Source organism: Drosophila tropicalis, unplaced genomic scaffold (genome assembly GCF_018151085.1).
Source record: "Drosophila tropicalis isolate 14030-0801.00 unplaced genomic scaffold, ASM1815108v1 contig_1190, whole genome shotgun sequence".
NCBI lineage: Eukaryota > Metazoa > Arthropoda > Insecta > Diptera > Drosophilidae > Drosophila > Drosophila tropicalis.
In genome coordinates, this window is record NW_027172561.1 from 1,938,319 (window position 1) to 1,958,180 (window position 19,862).

General features: G+C 38.1%; 2 protein-coding genes across 4 annotated transcripts; both read right to left on the reverse strand.

The window, feature by feature from the left end:
- Window positions 1-1,523: 1,523 nt before the first annotated feature.
- Diap1 (Death-associated inhibitor of apoptosis 1) lies at window positions 1,524-19,139 on the reverse strand. 3 transcript variants are annotated; one of them, XM_068292220.1, is made up of 2 exons: window positions 18,910-19,139; window positions 1,524-3,042 (listed from the first exon to the last, which is right to left on the reverse strand). In XM_068292220.1, exon 2 carries the CDS (start codon window positions 2,936-2,938, stop codon window positions 1,565-1,567), a length of 1,374 nt encoding a protein of 457 aa, XP_068148321.1. In that variant the 5' UTR covers window positions 2,939-3,042; window positions 18,910-19,139; the 3' UTR covers window positions 1,524-1,564. The 3 variants fall into 3 exon arrangements, with proteins under 3 accessions (XP_068148321.1, XP_068148316.1, XP_068148325.1); XM_068292215.1 differs by lacking the exon at window positions 18,910-19,139 and adding an exon at window positions 9,781-10,275; XM_068292224.1 differs by lacking the exon at window positions 18,910-19,139 and adding an exon at window positions 3,151-3,168.
- LOC137579409 (testis-expressed protein 9) lies at window positions 14,506-16,561 on the reverse strand. Its single transcript, XM_068293182.1, has 2 exons — window positions 15,298-16,561; window positions 14,506-15,228 (listed from the first exon to the last, which is right to left on the reverse strand). Exons 1-2 carry the CDS (start codon window positions 16,008-16,010, stop codon window positions 14,634-14,636), a joined length of 1,308 nt encoding a protein of 435 aa, XP_068149283.1. The 5' UTR covers window positions 16,011-16,561; the 3' UTR covers window positions 14,506-14,633.
- Window positions 19,140-19,862: the final 723 nt, after the last annotated feature.

The window sequence follows — 19,862 nt, forward strand, 5'->3', positions numbered from 1 at the left end:
TGAACAGTGAAATCTTTCAACTTGACATTCTGTTTTCTATCATGTACTGTATTATTATTATTTGAATCGTCATAGCTATTTATATACATACATACGTAAACTTTTAGGCTTTTTCCTCGCTAGTTTGGCAACTTTTGCAGCATTTTATCTCTAGATTTAGCTATTTTCTGGCTAACAATGAGAGTTTCTTATCTACAGTAAAAAGTACCCTGTTCTAGCACTCCCTCTCATTCTCTTATCAATTTAATTATATTTTTGGCCAATATTTACTTGCTTATATTTTTTTCCTCTGTTATCTTCCGAGTTTGTTATCCGCGGTTATTTATTTTTGCTGTGTTTTGCTCTGCGTTTTTCTGATATTATTCAAGGTTTTTCATTTAAGTTCAGCCAAAGTTGTGGGTGCTCTTTCCGTGGACGAATGTTTGTGACACATTTCGACTTTTCAGAGGGTTCCATATGTTAACATTGAGTTAACATGGCTCTGTTCATTTGGTTCCTATGAACTGGTTCCCCCATGTTAAATAAATTTCTGGATCCAATTGAACATTTGAAGTGCTTTGGCTAAACTGATCACTCAGGTTTTTTCGTTTTAGTTTGACAAAAGCGAACTGCGATGACAATTGAGGCATATGTAGGTTTCCCCCACTAGTAGTTTCTTGCAGATCTCGCCTGTGTTTATATAATTTTTCTCACATCTACATAACCAGATCAAAAGGTTCAATTAAAACTTGCCAATTAGCTTTATATTGGCGGCAGCTTCTGTAGACGAGATTTAATTGTTTACCACCTTCATTACGGCCATCCCATAAAAGGAAACAAGATTTTTTACTCCAGTAATAGAACTTTTCTCTCTATATTTATTAATATATACATATACATATATATACAAGGAAATCTACATACATATATGTATACATATATATATTTATATTTTATTGTTTATTATAAATAATTATGCATTTGTTTTAATCATAAACATATTATTAATTAATAGGGGGCAGAAGCTAAATGTACAATGTTCTTATTAATGGATACTCTACAAGCTATTTTAGTTTTGTATTCCTTGTGTTTTATGTGGTTTATTTTCAAAAAATTACATATTATAAGTTCATTGTTAGCTTTTTGGTGGTTGTAACCAATTGTTTGTTTTGTTCTGTTCTGTCAATGTTTTATTAGACAAGTTTCTGTGCATTTGCTTATTTATTTTTTGTTTTTATTTTCTTCTTGTTATGTTTATTTTTGTCCGTGAATTTGTCTTTACAGCGTTTAGAACTCTAAGGAGGATATATCAGTTCTATACGGCCAGCCGCCTGCAGAGACACAAAGACAAGTTTTTTAATAACATTAAACGTTGAGCTGGGACAACTTTGCTTTGTTTGTTTGGCGTTGTGATTCTTCTTCTTCTTTCCCCCAACGATAACAATAGCAATCGAATGGATTAATCGATTGATAATGCATACTACCGTTGGGGGGGATCAGCATTTGTTCCGAACTTTACGTTTAATGCTAATAACAATACTGTCAGTGTGAAGATGCCAGCCTAAATTAGGTGATTCAACGGACTTTAAGAAAAATACACACGCATCACATCGGTGAAGGGTTTCCGGCAAAGCGGACATTTCGTTACTGATGAGGCGCATTTGGCGCAGGCTACAACATGACCACAGGGTAAAAACGCCGTATTGTATTCGGCTGCGTAACAGATCTTGCAAAGCTTCTCCTCCGGTATTGTGGCGGAACCATTTGGCGGCGATGGACCAGCACCGCACGCCGTAGCTGTCGATGTGGATGTCGATGACGATGATGTCGATATCATTTGCGTCTTGTTGGAGTCTTCGTTTGAAATTGCAACGATTTTGTCGTAGATACGTGCAGCAGCTGACGGTGCTGTTGATGTTGGTGCCACATCGCCACTTAGTTGCTGCTGTGATGCGCTGGATTCGGTTTCTTCTGACACGGATGCAGTTTCCGGTGTACTCGGAAGACTGCTGCTGCATTTTGGTTTGGCAGCCATTCCATCGATATATAATTGTCCCTTCATAAGCTTGACGAAACGACAATCTTTTAGCCAAAGTGCATGCTGTTCCCATGGTTCGTCGTTCTCGTCCCAATCCTTGAGACCGCCACCGCAGCTGAAGCATCTTACACGATCGCCGACGCCTGTGTAAAAGAAACCCGCCTCGGCCAACTGTTGAGGCTTCTGTTTCATGTGCCGTGGCCAATCGCTGAATGTGCGCACGCGTGCCGTTTCCACAGCGTACTCGGGATACTCGGGAAAATAACTGGCCTGTGGGCGGCAGGGCTCGGGCTGGACATCTCTGCCATTGCCAATACCACCCCCACTGCTGATCAGATCTGTAGTGTATCCTGTTCCCGAGGATGCTGTTGATAACGTTGTTGCATTACCACCGCCGCCAATCGATTGCATTAATTGTGTTAACTGTATGTGTCCCTCGGGATAGGCATGTTCGCGCATTTCCAAGCCTGAATCGTTTGTCCCGCAAATGTCATAGCTTATCGGTGGCAATATGCGTTCGAGTGCATCACTATTTAGTGGCACATTGTTCGTTGTCCTCCGCCGTAGGAGTGGACAATTCGGGGAAAAGCGCAAATGTTCAGGTACGGGTTGATCTTCGGGCTCCCAGCGGCCGATTTCCACCTCACAGAAATAGCACTTCACTTTGTCACTCTCGTTCGTAAAGAACATTCCCGTTTGTGCCAATTGATGTTTATCCAGCCAAGATAAGGGCCAATTGTCAAATGTTTTTAATCGCTCATCCTCGCGATGATATTTATCATTCATTGTGAATATACGACACGGACTCTTAAAACTTAGTGTAGCATTGGTACTATTATCCACTTGATCCTGTGGACGATGATGAAGAAGTTGATGATCCGGGACTATGAAAACCGGTTTAGGGGCTACATTAGTTGCCATTTTGCGTTTAATTTTTGTTGATTTCTTGTTGCTACTGCTGGTTGTTGAACTTTTAATATTGTATTGAGTCCGTCCTGTTGATGTTTAATGTCTTGATGCAACAACTGCAATGATAAGAAACGACAAAGGCATTTATTAATACTTTTCATTTACCAAAGATAATATTATCTATATTGCAAATATTAGACCAATGATAAGTGACCCGTATTTACAGTAAAAGGACACGGTAAGGACTCTACGAAGCCCGTCAATACTCTCAAAGAGCCATTTTGGCCCGTAGATTGGCCATGCCGAACTGAAAAAACTTGATTGCAAGCTGACGCACTTATGTGTAAAATCTACCTAGCTGATTTACTGCGCCATGTTATCAGCAAAGATAACATCATTTGATACTTTTGAAGATTAAGTTAAGTTTATTGTATACTGCATGAGAGTTCACAACATTCCATTTGTCATGAATATTTTTAAACGGAATAATGAGTTCTTGAGTTGGCCTTATTATCGCTCAATCAAAGTCTTTGTTTTTTGATAACACGTGCTTACCTGCTGCTTAACAGGTATATATGTACATAGGCAAATTTTTTATTGCTTTTTGTTGCAACACCCGAAAAAAAAAAAAAAAAAAAGAACTTGGGAATGCAAAATACAGTTCAAAAAACTGTCGACAACTGAAGGAAGATGGTAGACGAATGCAGCATCAACAACACTGAACTTAAAGCGCCCCCTTAACTAGACAACATACACACACAACACTAGTGTTGTCCTACTCTGGCACTTTCTGTCCTTACCTTTCTAACAAACCGCGATTTGATAAGGGTGGTTTTTTTTACGACAAAAATGAAAGGAAAGAAAAAAGGAATAACAAAAACACACGAAAAACGTATCGTAGAGTACGCGATATTACAACCGACGTTCAGTTTGGCAAACTGCGCCGAAGCGGATAGCAGCTGCTCTTATTATTGTGGGGGTGGGTGTGATTGAGTGACGGCGAACGTTTACGACGAACGCACGAACAGGGCCGAACCCTCTCTCTTTTGATAAGCAGTTTTATGTTGAGTCACAACGAAAACATAAACTGAACTGAATCGATATTGCATTTTATTATACTGGATAAATATTCTGAGGACATAATGATCAAGAACCCAACGACAAATCTCAGCAGTGTATACAAGCCTACATGTAAAACCCTGAAGCTTTTATGGTCTAGGAGGAGTTGGCGCTCATCCAGACGGACGGACGGACCGAAGGACATGGCTATATGAACTCGTCTCGTCGTGCTGATCAAGAATATATTCATATGTATACCTTATATGGTCGGAAATGTTTCCTGCTATTCGTTGCACACCTTTGATTAAAATTAATATACCCCTTTTTGTAAGGGTATAATGACACAGTCATTTCCTTGATAATAGAATTCTTACAAATGAATGATGAGAAATGTGGCCAGATAACCAAACGAAAAAATGTCATTCACAGGAAGCGACGTAAGTACGAGTTATTGTCTCAAATTTCTAGGCAAACACAACTAGTCACTAGTATTTGACTTTGTTGTTATTGTTAAGAAAGAAGATTGTAAAACACTTATTGATTTTCCATGTCAATGGCGTTTTTGGTTTGAACCCTATCCCTAACTCGACTACACTTGGTGGTCTTTTTTTCTTGCTTCTTTTATTTGAAAGAGATTGTAAGCCCACCAGCAAACACGGCGACGACGACGAAGACGGGCGGACAACAAATGGTGTCCAAAGTCCAAAAATAAAAAAAAGGTTTGTAACCACAAAACCAGCCAAACTCGCCAAACAATTGCACACACACACCACAGCAGTTCAACTCACGACGACGCCACTTGGTGTTGGTGGGCGGTGGGGTGGTGGAGAGTATTGTGGGGGAACGGTGCATACACAACACAGCTCTCGTAGCTGGCCGGACTGTGAGAAAGTTTTAATGGAATGCAGTCAAACGACTCGAGCGACGGCGCAGCAGTAACAACAGCAACAACAATTCAATCCGGCAACATAAGCTGCAGCAACATTTATGTATGTGCATGCATGTATGTGCAATAGGGATAGCAATATGTTGTCAGGCCAAAAACCATCAATGGGGAAAAAACAACAACAGCAGCCAAGCTCTCTCTCTTGCTCTCTCATTTTTCTGTACCTCTTTTGCGAAAAGCAAATTGTAAATTACAAATGTTGACTTCTTCTTCATAGGGGATATACACACACACCCATCAATGTTTCTCTTCTCTCTCTCTCTCTCTTTCTCTGATGCTGCTGCAGAGATTGTGCATTATGTATATATGTATTTGAAGTGGAGCAGCAGCAGACAAAGATGCGCTGCTGCTGCATTGCACAGTTTTATTTTTTTTGTTTTTGCTTCAATTACATGCACCGAGAGCCGACTCGACCGATCGACAGACCGACTAACGTGTTCTGCTGCTGACCAGTCTAAAGTGCAAATATTTCTTTGCAATTACAGCTGTCTACTACTCCCTCTCACTATTTCTCTCTCCCTCTCTCTCTCTTCGTCTCATCCTTTGGCTTGTGTTATTGTTGCGGAATGTTAACTACTTGGCGGCGGCATTTGGAAAGATTACAATCACGTAGAAGAGAAAGAGAGAGGGAGGTGAAGGGAGAGTCAGGAAATTTCACAAAGTTCAATCGATCGCATTTTTACGATATTAAATTAAAAAAATTGATTGCCATTTAATAACAAGAAATGTCAACACAAAAGCCAACCCGTTAGGAAATTTGTTGTTCTTTTAACTGCGGAGATATAGATAAATAAATGCGTTTCAAGAACGTTAATTGCCTTTAAATGTTATAGATAAGTTCAAATGAAAAAGGTTCAATATAACTGCAAAAATTTCAAAGAGGAAAATCATAATCAGAGACAGCGACCCGCCCGACCCACTAGCAGGCCCACAAACAGAACAAACAACGAACAAACACAAAACGACAGAAATAAAAAAAAACCTCTCTACCCTACTACAAATGGAATGCAGTCGAGCAACTTTTCAACAAACATGCTAAAGTTGGTTTGGTTTGGTTCATTCGTGGTGGTAGCTGCTGCTGGCTGCTTTTCGAGTTTCGATTTCGGTTTCTGATTGGGAACTCCACCAGCAGCAGCGAGCAACTCCAATTCCAAAGTACAACCTAACCTAACTAAATCTCCGTGGCTGGCTGGCTGGTTGGTTGGTTGGGTGATTGGAGTTACTTGCTTCTGGCTGTTGTTGGCTCTTGGCTAACTTGGCTTGGCTTAATTCGAACTCGACTCGATTTTCTGTGCTGTAAGTGAAGGTAACCGCAGAAAAAAAGGTTTGAGTTCGCTCTCTTGTGTATACTGTGGGAAACTATTATAAACACTTTACCCATTCTAAAGAAACGAAGAAGAAAAAAACATAACAAAAACTGAGATTGGAATGCGGTGATACCAGATACGACAACAACAACAGCAACAACGTGGGGCAAAAGCAAGTCGGCATAGGCAAGAAAGGCAAGGGAGACAACAGAGCGATGAAGACGAAGAAGAAGAAGAAGAGGCATGAGTCTTCGTACTTGCTGGTCGAAAACGAGAGAAGGCGGAGTAGGAGTAGGAGAGACGTATGTATAAGCAAGCACGCACGCACACACAAAGAACATTCTTGCATCTTCCTGTGGCCTTCCAAGAAATGCAGCAGCGGCAACAACAACAACAAAAACGACCGCCGACGTTGCCGTCGTCGTCGTCGATAATAATAAAAAAAAAAAAACAGAAAAGAAGATGCCAAAGAAAGAGATTGAGGGAGAGGGCAAGAGAAAGAGGAGGCGGGGTGAAAATAACCCAAGAGATGCTGGCTGAATGGCTTGGCTTGGCTTGGCCGACCCAACAAAGGGCCATATTGTAATCATAATAAATGCATTAAGAGGCAGCAGCGGCAGCGCAGTTCAGCAACATTCTTGGTCCAGCCGCCGCAGCAGCAGCAACGCACTATTGAACAATGATCGATTGTCCAAAAAAAAAAAAAAGAAGGAAAAATAGAGAAGAGAAAAATTTACTAACGGACGGCCAAGTTCAAAGTACCGCCATGCCCAGATCGATAGACAGATAGTAAGCCGTCGTCGTCATCATCGTCGTTGTTTTCCTCGTCGCCCTCAGCGTTTTTCATGGGATGGAAAAATAAATGAAAATTTTGTGTGTTCTTAAACCCAAAGTCAAGCCGTCGCTTTATCATTTAGCATCCATCAGAGACCCAGAGAAAGAGAGAGAGAGAGAAAGACAAGACGAGTCGAGATGAGACGATGCTGCTTGCTGCGCTCTCATGAAAATTCCAGACGGAGCAGACAGAGGCAAACGCATTTAATGCGCCTCGTTAGTGGGAATAATAGTTGGAGGAAAGGTCGTTTTTCACGCGCTCAGATCTCAGAGCTCAGCTCCAAAGGTCGTGATGATGATGATTCAGCTTGAGAATTCCCGGAATTCCAAAATGTAATCTGTTTTTTTCTTCTCCCCCCTCTCTTTCTCGCTCTCTCAAGGGCCGAACATAATTTTCGTCGTCTTGGTCCATTCCTTGTATTTTTCTTGTTGTTGATTTTTTTGTTTTGTTTTGTCCCATTCATAAGGAAACAGACAATAGTATTCAGCCTTCAGCCTAGTGCGTTTAAGAGTTTTCTTTACATATTTTCAAATTCGTGAGAACGTTATCAAACGTTTTATGAGGGAGGCAGAAAGGGAGAGTAGGGGAGGATCACTCTATGTGTGTGTGTGTGTCTGAGTGTAGGCGGCGTTATAAGGACCACCAGCAGTGGCTTATGTTTTTTCTCTCTTTTTTATTAAGGTGCGGCGACAACGACATTTCAAGAGCGTATATAGTTTGAGCTTTACTGTAAGCTCTGGAGACTTTCTCTTTGTTGTCGACAACGACGACTTCGACTTCTTCAAAAGAAATTGAGCGCAAAAGTTCAAAGCAATGAAGCATAAAATACAAGACAAAAAACACACTGCAAATTGGCAAAGCAGCTGAAGAGAAGAGAAGTCTTAGTTTTGTTGGCCATGGTTTGTTGTTGCTTCTGCACACACACACACGCACACCAGCACACACGCATGAGTGCACCACTTCCGTTCACAACGGAAATGCGAGACAAAGAAAACGGGGCCCAAAAAACAAAAACTAAAAAAAAAAAACATTGCTTTTGCCTTGATGATGTTGGATGGTTGGTGGTGGTAAATAGTGAAGTCACTCACTATGAAGCAAAGTTTTATGTTGTTGCTGATGATGATGGCGAGTGCGTAAAAAGGAAGTGCATGATTGTGTGTGTGTTGAATGTCTCGTCATGCATGCAAACATCTGTAAGCAAGCTTTACAAACACACAACAATTTTAAATCATCAACCAAAAGTACACAAAAATTTAATTAGAATTAAGGAATTAAGTACTGAATGGACGGGCGGATGTTGTTCTTTTTGATGTGTGCACAGATAAAAATACGCATATGTGTCATAGCTTTGTTGTGACCTTCTCTAGCCAAGCGAAAAAACTGGGTAAACTGGAATATTTTTGCATGCTATATAGATACATACATATATTTGTATCTACTCTTATATGGTATATATTGTCGTCATCAGCATCATCAATATGGTTCGTTTGTTCAGTTCGGTTCGGTTGGGGTATTGCGTAGTCCGCAAAAAAAAAATTTTTGGATGAATACAAAATAAAATGAATGTACAAAGCGCCCAATTGAGAATGTTGTTTTCAAAGCGAACGCAGGAGCGGATTTAGCGGGGTCTAACAAAAAGCAAACAATTTAACAGTATTTATTTTCAACATAGAACAAATCTTAAACGTTCCTTAAAGATCCTCCAGAAAGAACTATCCGGTTCTCTAAGTCCGGCCCTGAAAGTGACGGAGGGATGAGCTTTGCTCTGATGTATGAAATCATTCACAGTGAGCAACCAACAGAGGGTTACCATATGGTTGAAATATTTTTTTTTATTTAATTAGCCTTAAAAATATACATACACATACATACATGTATGTAAATATGCATGTATATGTGAATATAATAAATATGATACGGCACATATGGAATATAAACAATTACTTCAGCCGATGTGTCATATATATTTATGTTACTTATTCACAATAAACAAAACACATCACAATATAAGCCTGACTTTATAAATAATTTTAAATAACAACAAAACCGCAAGCATTTAGCAACTCTATAGCAGGCCGCCATGTTTTTTTTTGTTTTTGTTTTTCTTCTTTCGAAACGACCTCTGGCTGCGGCTGTTTGCCAGAGCGAAAGAGCGAGCTATGCTTTGCTTCGAAACGGGAACAACAGAGAAAAAAAGAGAGGAGAGAAAAAAGCAATGTACAACCTGCAAATGAAACAGAAACATTTTGCTAATACATGAAAGCAATAGGTTTTTGTTTTCCTTAAGTTTCCCTATTAGAAACTCGACTATTATATGAGTAATTAATATTTGTAATTTATGAATATTATTCGATATATTTTAACAGAAGCCACGCCGGCGGCAAAACGTTTTTGACATTTTTGTGGTGTGTACCACGTCGCATACATATGCCAAGTTTCTTTGTGAATGTGAGAACGTGTATATGAATGTGTGTATATACACACATACAAATACGTTGTGGGCAAAGTGAACGGAGCAAATAAAAATGTATAAATTTTTGTTGCTTCAGCTTTTTGGGCTTGCGATGTCACGTTTCCATTTTGTATTTTTTTTTTCTTCTCTTCTTTTGTATGTATTTTGGTGTGTGAGAGGAGAGGGGGTCCGTCAGGCGGTCGGGGGTTAATTCGGTTAAAAATGCAGCAAAGAAAAACTCTCTTTTTATCTCACCTTGACAATTTTTCTCTTTTTGTTGAAAAACTCAAGTTTCCACTTTCCGTTATTGTGATTTGAGATTCTGGTTGTATTCATACATATATTTAATATAATATATATATATTTGTATGTTTTATATGCCTGCACAGTTATTTTATCGATCGAACGGAAAAATACACAAACGAAGACAAATAACAGAAAAACACACATATACTCTCGCTCGACTGAAGGGGCGAGACAAAAACACACAGTATTGAGGGTTTTTTTTTTTTTTTGCTTTTTAATTTGTTTCGTTTTATTTTTGGCTTTCTATTGAATTCTTGTCAACAAATACAATGCCAACTATCACAATTTAGACTTTTCAGTGTAAAAAAAAATAATAAATCACTCAATTTGTTTTGTACTGATTATATATTTATATATAGATTTTTAAATGCAAATTAATTTCTATAAAATTTCGAGTTGAGACGTTAACAGTTGCCCGTTCATATCTCTTTTCTATTCGAGTCGCAATACCGAACTGAATTCGGCCGTCGTTGTTGTCGACGTCGTTATGTCGTCGCACAGTGGTCTATTTCGGTAAAGACATTGGTGAAAATCTGTAATTTTTGAAACAACCTAATCGCAAAATTTTATGAAAAGTAAAATTAAATTATTTAAATTTGAAAAATCTAAAATAATAAAACATGCATAAATATGTACATCAATACCAAATTTAAACTGTCACTAGTTTTTTTTCTACTTTACATTTCTCTAAAAAATTTGTCGATTTTAATAGACTGTTAATATTAGCATACAAATGATTAAAAGTTAAAAAATATCTTTAATAAATTCTTAGTGAAAATTTGTAAACACTTTTTCTAAACGAAAAAAAAAAATTTTTTTCTTTAGACCAGAATTTTGAAATCCGACCACTGTGTTTCGTTCGTCTCTGACTTGTCGGCAACCCTTGTCGAGTCGTGAACATTTCGTTTTTCTCCACGAGCCAACATATGTATCTATGTATACCCTTCCAGAATAATAAATTTATTTCTTTATCAAAGTGATTCAATTGAATGTCTAACATACATACATATGCTTTATAAGGGTACAGATTCGTTTGATTCTTTTTAATGAAAGAAACAAGAATCTTTAAATGTAAATCGAATGAAAGACACTTGAGTCGAGTTGTACTGTTTACATTTATTAGGGTATACAAACTTCATGGTGTACATTGGTTAGTTGGTTTCTCTTCTATGGCAAAACATTTGACAATCTCCACTGGCTGTGAACATTCGTGAAAAGAGAGGAAGTGTACGAGGGTGAGAGGCAAGAGCGTATTGAAGTCAAAGTGGAAAGAGAGTGGGCAAGAAGATGGAGAGAGATTAAAGTGCAGTAATGTTGCCAAAAAAAAAAAAAAGAACCCATGAAAACCAACAAAAAAGAAAACTGTTTCACATTGCATGCAGCTGAAATTTTAGTTAAACTTTCATTACAAGTTTATGGCAAAGCTGTAGCTGAAATTTACAGTTCTTTCATTTTTTTTCTGTACTTATTGCAGTTTTTGTTTTGTCTCATCCCCTATGTGTTAGGACTAGAGCAAGTGCATCCATGGTGGTGCAACAGGGGGGCCAACGAGTTCCGAACGGCGCAGGCTCGTACAACCTCTACTACGTTTCTAGTAGTATTAGTACGCAAGATGCAGCGTATACCGTACAACCGTACAACGGTGCCAGAGCAGCATCTACGGTCATCCTTTTTCAACTCGTAATGCAGCTAGGAGCCACCCAGTAGTATGTCCAGGATCATTGATTTTTATTTTGCGCCTGGCGCAGAGCATGCGCTCAGATCCATTCGTCAGCATACATGTATGCAATTATGTACACACACACACACACGCATGTACATGTTTGTTTGTATGTAGTTAAGTTGATGGACGCGGCGCGTGTCAATGCACCGTGGCTGTTGGCTTGCAGTCGCAACTTCCAGACGCAGTCACTGAAGTGCGTCGACAGCAGCTGCATTTTTGTGTATTCATTTGCGCTGCTCCTTCACCTCCGCCTTCTGTTCCACCATTCCGACCACCGTCTACGCTGTCTGTCTGTCAGTCTGTCTGACTTTGGCTTAAAGGTTGCCCATCCAGCAGATGCAATGCGTGAAACCACACTTATCATATCACTTCTCTCTCTCTCTCTCTCTTTTTCTCTTGTTCGATTCAAATTTTCATTCTTCAAAAACTTTGCTTTAAGTAAACTGATAACCTATCAGTTAGTACGTTGCTTTCTCCTATCACATTGTTAAATTGGCACAACCTCAAAGTGGAAGTAGATAAAATAACAATATAGTTTCATTCACATGTGGAAAGGTTGGAAAAAGAAACATTATAAATTGGTAAATTTCATTAAAGGTTTGGTTGACACAAATGCTTCTAAAAATACTTGGGAAAAATGGAACCCAGTTATCCTGAAAAGCTTAAGCATGAACAGCTTAAGGCACTAACAAAGAATAAGGGGTAGTTGACGAAATACTAGTGTAGAATTAGGGTTAAAAAGAATTCAAATAGTTCCCACTACATACATATGTATATCGGGTGTACGAAGACTTAATGACAGATTTTTCACTTTTTAGCGCATGAGTTTGAGCAATTTAATTAAAAATTCTCTTTAATAAAGGTTATGTTAGAAAAAGGTGCTGAAATTACATTAAAAATCCTTTTTTTCCGACCAAAAAGTGAAAATATTAAGTATAAGACATTGTTTGCGAATTAAAAGTCATTAGATAAAATTTACATAAGACTTTCAATTGTATTGATAACTTTTAGTTTCAATTTAATGGAATTTCGTGGGCGGATATGTTGTGATTACAATACTTTCGAATATTGGAAAGTAAAAACGCATATTTGAATAGAACTCAATGTGCTAACAGACTATACAAGTCTTCATACCAAATTTGGTAGTTCTTATTTTTATAGACTCTGAGATCAAAGTATTTAAACAGACGGACAAAGCATTCTCTCTTCACTTCATAAAAATCGGAGATGGTAAACTAAGTTTTACCTTTTTTCTCGATTATAAATTCGGTTTTATTTTTCAAAAAGTTTCCAGTTACGTAAAAATTTTATAAATTAAGTTGAAGGATTCATTTTCTTTTGATGTCAAATATTTCTTTTTTAAAATTCATTGAGTTCAATTGAATTTAAAAAAAATTTATATTTTACCTATGTTTTCCTTGATCAATTGTCTTTATTGTTTTAGTTTTTTATTAGGCTTGTTCTTGTTCGCGTGCCCTAATAACAATTATGGCTAATATTCCAATTTGATCAAGTTTTCCTTTAGATGTTAGATAAGTGGATTTCCTAGTAGATTAGATAAGAAAGCAAACAACGAGAGACGTTGTTGTAAAGACACAATGCAACAATTTAAGTGAAGTACATATACATATTTGTTTTTAGGCGCCACTGCAATCGGCAAACTTGATAGTCGACACTATATAGATACAGACATACATATAGTACATATATAGTATAAACATTGAATATATATAATATTAGAAATGTTTTACGTAATCGTCTAAAAATGGTTGTAGAAACCCATTAAATGACACTGACATGAGCCATAAAACTCAGACTGTTAAAGGAGAGGAAATACCTTCACGTCTCATCGCATAATCCATTATTATTCATATACGAATAGTATATGATCAATTGTTTCCAACTGAATCATACGTATATATACTTATAAAAGAGAGCCAAGCCCACTCACTTTCTCTGTCTCTCTCCGTAGGCCTAGAAAAGTGCCAGCGATCATAAGGCAGGAAAAGGATGAAGTGTTTTGGTTTTGTTTTTGTTTTGTATAAATAAATCTTGCTAAATTTAAAATCCAAAAGATGTCGCGACACATTGAAAAATGTCTATGCCTATAAAGGCCGTCTAGACGAATTTGACATGTTTCATGTGCCCAAGGAGCACAAAGAGAGAGAAGGGAGTAGAGATGAGGATGGGATTGGAGGCGAGGGGCAGATTGTTTCTATTTATGAACATACAACTTTAAAATTTAAATGCCAAAATGCATAGATCTAACTGACGGATCTGCCAATTGACCACACACACACACACACATAGAGACAGATATTTAGTCAAAAAGCCAGTTTATGCAAAAAAGAAAAAAATTTGCACATGGCTAGTGCTAAACGGCCTTGCAAGGCCTTTTAAAGTTGTTGCACTCGCCTTGTTCTTAGCTACTGCTGCTGCTGCTCAGGTGTCTGTGAGCTTTTTTTGTTGTAATTTTTGTTTAAACATTTGTGCTGTTGTCTCTTTTAATTGACAGCCAAATGTGGCTGAGGGAAAAACCTGTTTCTGATTGGATTCTGTTAAAGAGACTCACTGCATTTGCTTGTTTCTTTTCTTTTTGTGCGCAGTGAACGGGCCACAAAAGAGTCGATGAGGTGTTATAGGCAGGTTTTATTCGATTCGATAGATTGCCTATTACAACATGTGTTATATACCCTTCTCCTCTTTACCTGCCAACTACAGCTGTTCCAAGGGATAACGTGTGCCAGCAGCTGCAAGTCAAAGAAGATAAAAAAGGAATCCTGCCAACAATAATCAAATCCTGCAGCTGTCTTTATCCTTACAGTCGGTGTGTGTGTGTGTGTGTAAGAGAGGCGCGGGACATAGACAGCTGCTGCTGATGGTCTAGCCAGATGGCTCTTGGATCCATCTAACAATTGACTGCCTTAACACAAAACCAAAAAAAAACATCATTGAAAAAAGAAGTAAAGTAAATTTGTTTTTCTTTTTTATCAAGAAATGCATGTTTAGTCCTAGAGAATCATTGAAACTGACCACAAGTAACATCCACATCATTTTGATCATCATTATCATGGGTTAATCATGTCTTTGCATTCCATTCGAGCACCTTGTTAAACTCTTTCTCGCCAAAGCCAATGGCCACCGATTGCTCCATACAGCTGGTCTGTCTCTTTAGATTATCAATCATGAATAGTTGCTTCTTGTAGGCATTTAGTAGATCGCCACGTTGCCGCTTCAACGCCTTGATGCGATTATCCCGTGTTTTTAACTCCTTGCGGCTTGTCTCCTGCTGTTCCCGTTGTTCGCCACGGATTTGACTCAGAGCCTGTCGAGCATTTTCGGCCTCCTCTTGGGCTCTACCCAAACGATTCTCCAGATTCGTTACAGTCTGCTTAAGGATTTTCGCATCACGCCGCAAAAGCTCCAATTCACGCTGCTGATTTGTGTATTCCTGTTGACGATCCTTTTGCCTGCGATTGGAGTCCTCACATTGCTGTTCGGAACGTTGCAGCTGCTCCATCAAATGTTTATTCGTATTGAGAGCCTGATCACGCTGACTCTCGGCTTTTTGTTGCGCATTCAAGGCCTGATCTAATTGCTCTTTTTGCCTAGCCATCTCTGTGGCATGCTGGGCATGATCCTCTTCGAGAATGGCTACTTTTGCTTTCAGAAATCTGCCCGAATAAAGTGAAAGAATGATCAGTGCAAAGACTATCTACATTTTTGGTGCCTTTTGTACTCACTTGATAAAATTATCCTGGGTCAATTGTTTCTTCGACTGACCACTGACCACAGTGGTGCTCTCCCGTTTTTGCGAGACTTCAACCAATTTGACAACATTCGCAGCATCTGCCAAATCGTTGCGCAACAATTGATCCAACGAAGGACTCTCACTAAAATTGGGATTTCGATATTTGATAACTGCTGCCGTTTTACTGGTCGTTCCTCGTGTATATGTACTGTATTTACTTTCAAATATCGATGTGGCCCCTGGTGGTGCTGTGGCATATTTCTGATTATTGGATAGGAGATGTGTACCAGTTGTCCCTCCCGCCCCCGCCGCCGCCGTCGTCGTCGTCATCATGGCACCTGTTCCCGCCGTACCTTGTCGCCATTCGGGTCCTTTTGATTTGGTTAGAAGGGTTGTGGCTCTTGGTGTTGTTGGCATCGATGGCATTTCTCCACCCCCACCACCCTTGGCCTTAGCTGGCGGCACTGCCACTGTAGTCTTTGCCTTGGGCTGTTGAAAGGCGCTAGCCTGCCCTTTCTTCTTCAGCAAGGTGCTGGGTCCCTTTTGCTTATGATAGGTGCCATAACGCGGTAGACCCGTATTATTATTCATATTATTTGCCGGATAAACATTGTCGGCCGTTGTTCCAGATGAATTCAGTGTCATTAGATTAAGTTCTTGATTAATTTTGAATAGCTCCTTTTCCCTTGATAAGAGCTCGGCCATTTTTCTATTCTTGTTTTCCCGTTTTCCTTCGAGCTTGTTTTGGGTTCTTTTTCCTTTCGAGCTTTCTTGTATTTTTTTATTTTTTATTTATTTATTTATAGCACAGTAAAATTTTTGTTGTTGTGTTTTTAATACAAAATCACTATATTATTTGCTAACAAATAACCTAGGACCTCTTTCCACATAGAATTTGATATCAATTATATTCAGAAGATAACTCTCGATTTTCCAACAAAAAAATTTTGTATTTTGTCGACTTTATGATTGTCGGATTGGAAGCACAATGCTCATGCGATTTGCTTTGTAGCTCCAGTTTTCGAAAGGGGAGGGGTGAGAAAAGTGGGTGCTGGGGGGTTGAAAGCAAGTAAATAAATTTTTCAGGTAACCCCTGGCTACCCCACGACAATGACAGCTCAATGAGAGGTCCTGTTTTTTAAGGTTTTTTGTTCGAGGGGTGTGAATACCGTTTGTTCGATTAACAAGCAAAGGGCAACTGTTGCCTAGCATGAACAGGATATCAATGTCCAAAGAGTTCTTCGACTTTTTATATCTGTTGCTATGTTCCATTAAAGTGAAACTATTTACCTGACTGAGAGATTTCTATAAAATCCCCATTTCATCTGAATTTGAAACTCATTTGCTTGGAAAGGATTGGGGATTAGCAAATTACTCTTGTGAAAACCAGTTGAGAATCATAACTGATAGAAAGGAAAATAGAAAGCATAGCATACAGTTGAAAAGTGTCCCCAGCCGAAGGGCGTTGCTCTTAATGACATTTTGCACATTCATTTATTTACTTTAGATAAGGACCTTGCACTTATTTTTAATCCCCCACATTAACTTTTTTACCACGGGCTTAATTTATTGTCGTATTGTAAACAGAGACGCATCTAGAAAAAAATTCAAAGGGGTTCCAATCGAAATTCGCACAATTTTTGCATTAGGGTTATGACAATATTGATACATGATCTATAATAAAGAAGAGACTGTAAAAAAGTAGCACGGAGTCTAAAGTCTGAAATTTTAGGGAGGGTCCCTGGATGCGTCCCTGATTTAGTATAGAAAAGCTCTTTTTGTTTTATTGACACAATTTACAAGCTGGTTACAAAGAATGTTTTGTTTTTTTTTTCCAGGAATATTTTTATACCCTTACTTAAAGGGATTTTCCCGTTTTTTTACAAGCTAGCTTGATCTAATCGCTATATATACTTGCCAGGCACTTACATAGTGTCACTCGACAGAGGTCGCTTTGAACTTCACCGTCAAAGCAATTTTCGTTACGCATTATGAAATGTTGTTCGACTGGGAAATTAGGAAACTCTTTCTCAACCCATTGATAACAATGTTTTTACAATTCTGTTTAAACGATTTCATTATTTTTGCAATATTACGAAAAGTTCTTTGTCTAGCAATTGGATTTGTCATGCATAATTAGCAAATTGATAAATGTTTCAAAGTCCGAAGCAAATGACTATTTTGTTGTCACCAGGGAAAACATATTTCTAAATAAAAAACAGAAACAGTCGTCGTTCATGGAAATGTTATCGACAAGAAAAATAAACTAAAAAAAACCTTTGCAATTGTTATTGAGGGCGGTGAGTGGCGCCCATATGGCGCCATTCACCAAATCGGAAATACCTACCGATTAGGCACACAGCAAATCATTGTTTGTCATTAGTAAGTACCTTTTAAAGGGGAATATTATATTGACAGGGAATGAATGTTCTAGTTGTTATAATTGGAGTTAGAGTATTTTAAGGTCGGTGCTTACACTTCTATTTCTACTAGGTGTGTGACGCAATAAATTCTAAAGTAATATAAACACTAAATGCGGTTTTCTACTTAAGACAACTGATTAAATATGCACTCAAGAGAGGCATGGAGAGAGGGAGACAAACAAAAACCTACACACGCAAACAAAATAATTAGTGTCGAGAGTACAGAAATGGAAATGACATTGAACAATAATTAAAATTAGCTGAAAATGTAATAATAATAAATTCTACGAACTACAAACTATCTGAAATGAAATTCGCAACTATATGAAACTATTCAACCTACTGAGTGGGTGGCTGATGGCATCACTGGATGACCTCAGCAGCCGATACAAATGCATTATTTTGAAAACTGATCATTTCTCACAAGATATATATCCGCTTAGTCATTGTTTAACTTGGCAAAGTGATAACTGCTTAAACAAAAACACGTTTTGACCATAAAGTATTCAAATCGTAATAGAACTTTTAGAAATAGTATTGGAATCCTTATTTCTCTTGATCAATAAATATCTCATTTCCTCATAATTCTGTTTGCAACCTTTTGATGAAAGTTCTTATTTTCGATAACTTTACGAATATTAATCAAAAAACGTATTCAACAATTATAGATAAACATTTTATCTGTAGATAGTAAAAAGTAGAGGAGAGAGAGAAAAGTCAGAAAGAGAGTGAGCGTGGTTAAGGGTGGGTGAAGAGGGGGTTGCTGCTGTGATTGCAGTAAGTTTTGAAATGACTGGAAAATGCTCGAAAATGAGCATGTGTTTCCCACGTAATATACATACATACATACATATACATATGTATAGTGAGTGTGCGTGTGTGTGCCACCGTGCGTGTGCGTAAGAGGATATGAATGAACAAGAGAGAGCAACAGAGAAAACACGGACAGCAAGCAAGTGAGCGTACAAAAGAGACAGATAGACTGAGAGCGCCACTGCATTTGACCTGCGCCTGTTTGTATGCAATATGAAAAGCGAATGTCCTTTCAGCCAACTATCCAAAGAAGAGCAACAACCCATGTGATATTCGTACACACATATACATACATACATATGTATGTATGTATATATGTACATGTATTTATTTTTCAATCTAATCTTGCGTAAATTTAAAGTACTTACCAGAGACATTTTATCTATTTGCTGTTTCTATATCTTATCACTTTATTATTTGGCAATTTCTAGTTGTGTGAAATTTATAACAAATGAAGAACTTTGTTTACGTTTAGTCTTCCATAATTAAATGGGTTTGTTTGTAGGTTGGTTTTTATCGCTTGGAAATTTTTGTTTTTAATATTCACACACCGACAGAAAAAAAGTTTAAAAAAAAAATGGTGTATTTCTCAGTCTAGTCGACCGATAGGTTTGAGTGTCACGCTGCGACTACGACGCGCTGATTATTTTATAGCTTTTGCCTAGCCTACATTTCCCATGCGCCCATTTTTACCTATGTCTGATTGTACAATTTTTGTTGCTGCTGCTGCTGTTGCTGTTTTTAGTTTTGTTTTCTTTTGCTTACGAGAGGCAACCAGATGGAACGCTGCGCAATATTTTTACGGGGTGGCGGGTATTTTGGTGGCAAAAAGGGGGCAACGATTGAGCGACAGAGAAAGAGAGAATGGGTGAGAATGAGAGAGAGGGTGTTTTCATATCTGTGTGCAAGGGGAGAGGGGGAGTATTCTATTCTATGAAAGGGTGGCATTTCACCAGTGAGTAGTATAACAATTGCGATTTGCGATTTTCACATTAATAGCTAAATGTGTGCCACTATTCAAATTGTTTATTTTGCGCCATATAAATATTGCTGTGCTGCCAGATATATGGAAATACACAGTCAACGTGTACACACTGCTTGCATTTTGGTATTTTATCGTTGGTTTTTCTGAAAATGTGGCAACGCCTATTGCAGATATCTTAACTAACGGTACTATTTAATCGTGCCATTATTTACCTACTTATTTTCTCTTTAATGCATATACAATTCTAGAAATTACCAAAAAAAAAAAAAAAAAAAAACAAACAAACAAATTTATACTGAAATCAAAGCTAAGCCCGGTGGAAAATTATAAACCGTT

Excerpts from the sequence above, each read along its gene's own strand:
- Diap1 (XM_068292220.1), bottom strand. The coding sequence starts at position 2,938 with ATGGCAACTAATGTAGCCCCTAAACCGGTTTTCATAGTCCCGGATCAT.
- LOC137579409 (XM_068293182.1), bottom strand. The coding sequence starts at position 16,010 with ATGGCCGAGCTCTTATCAAGGGAAAAGGAGCTATTCAAAATTAATCAA. Across the intron at positions 15,229-15,297 it reads ACCCAGGATAATTTTATCAA|ATTTCTGAAAGCAAAAGTAG; the intron begins GTGAGTACAAAA and ends TTATTCGGGCAG.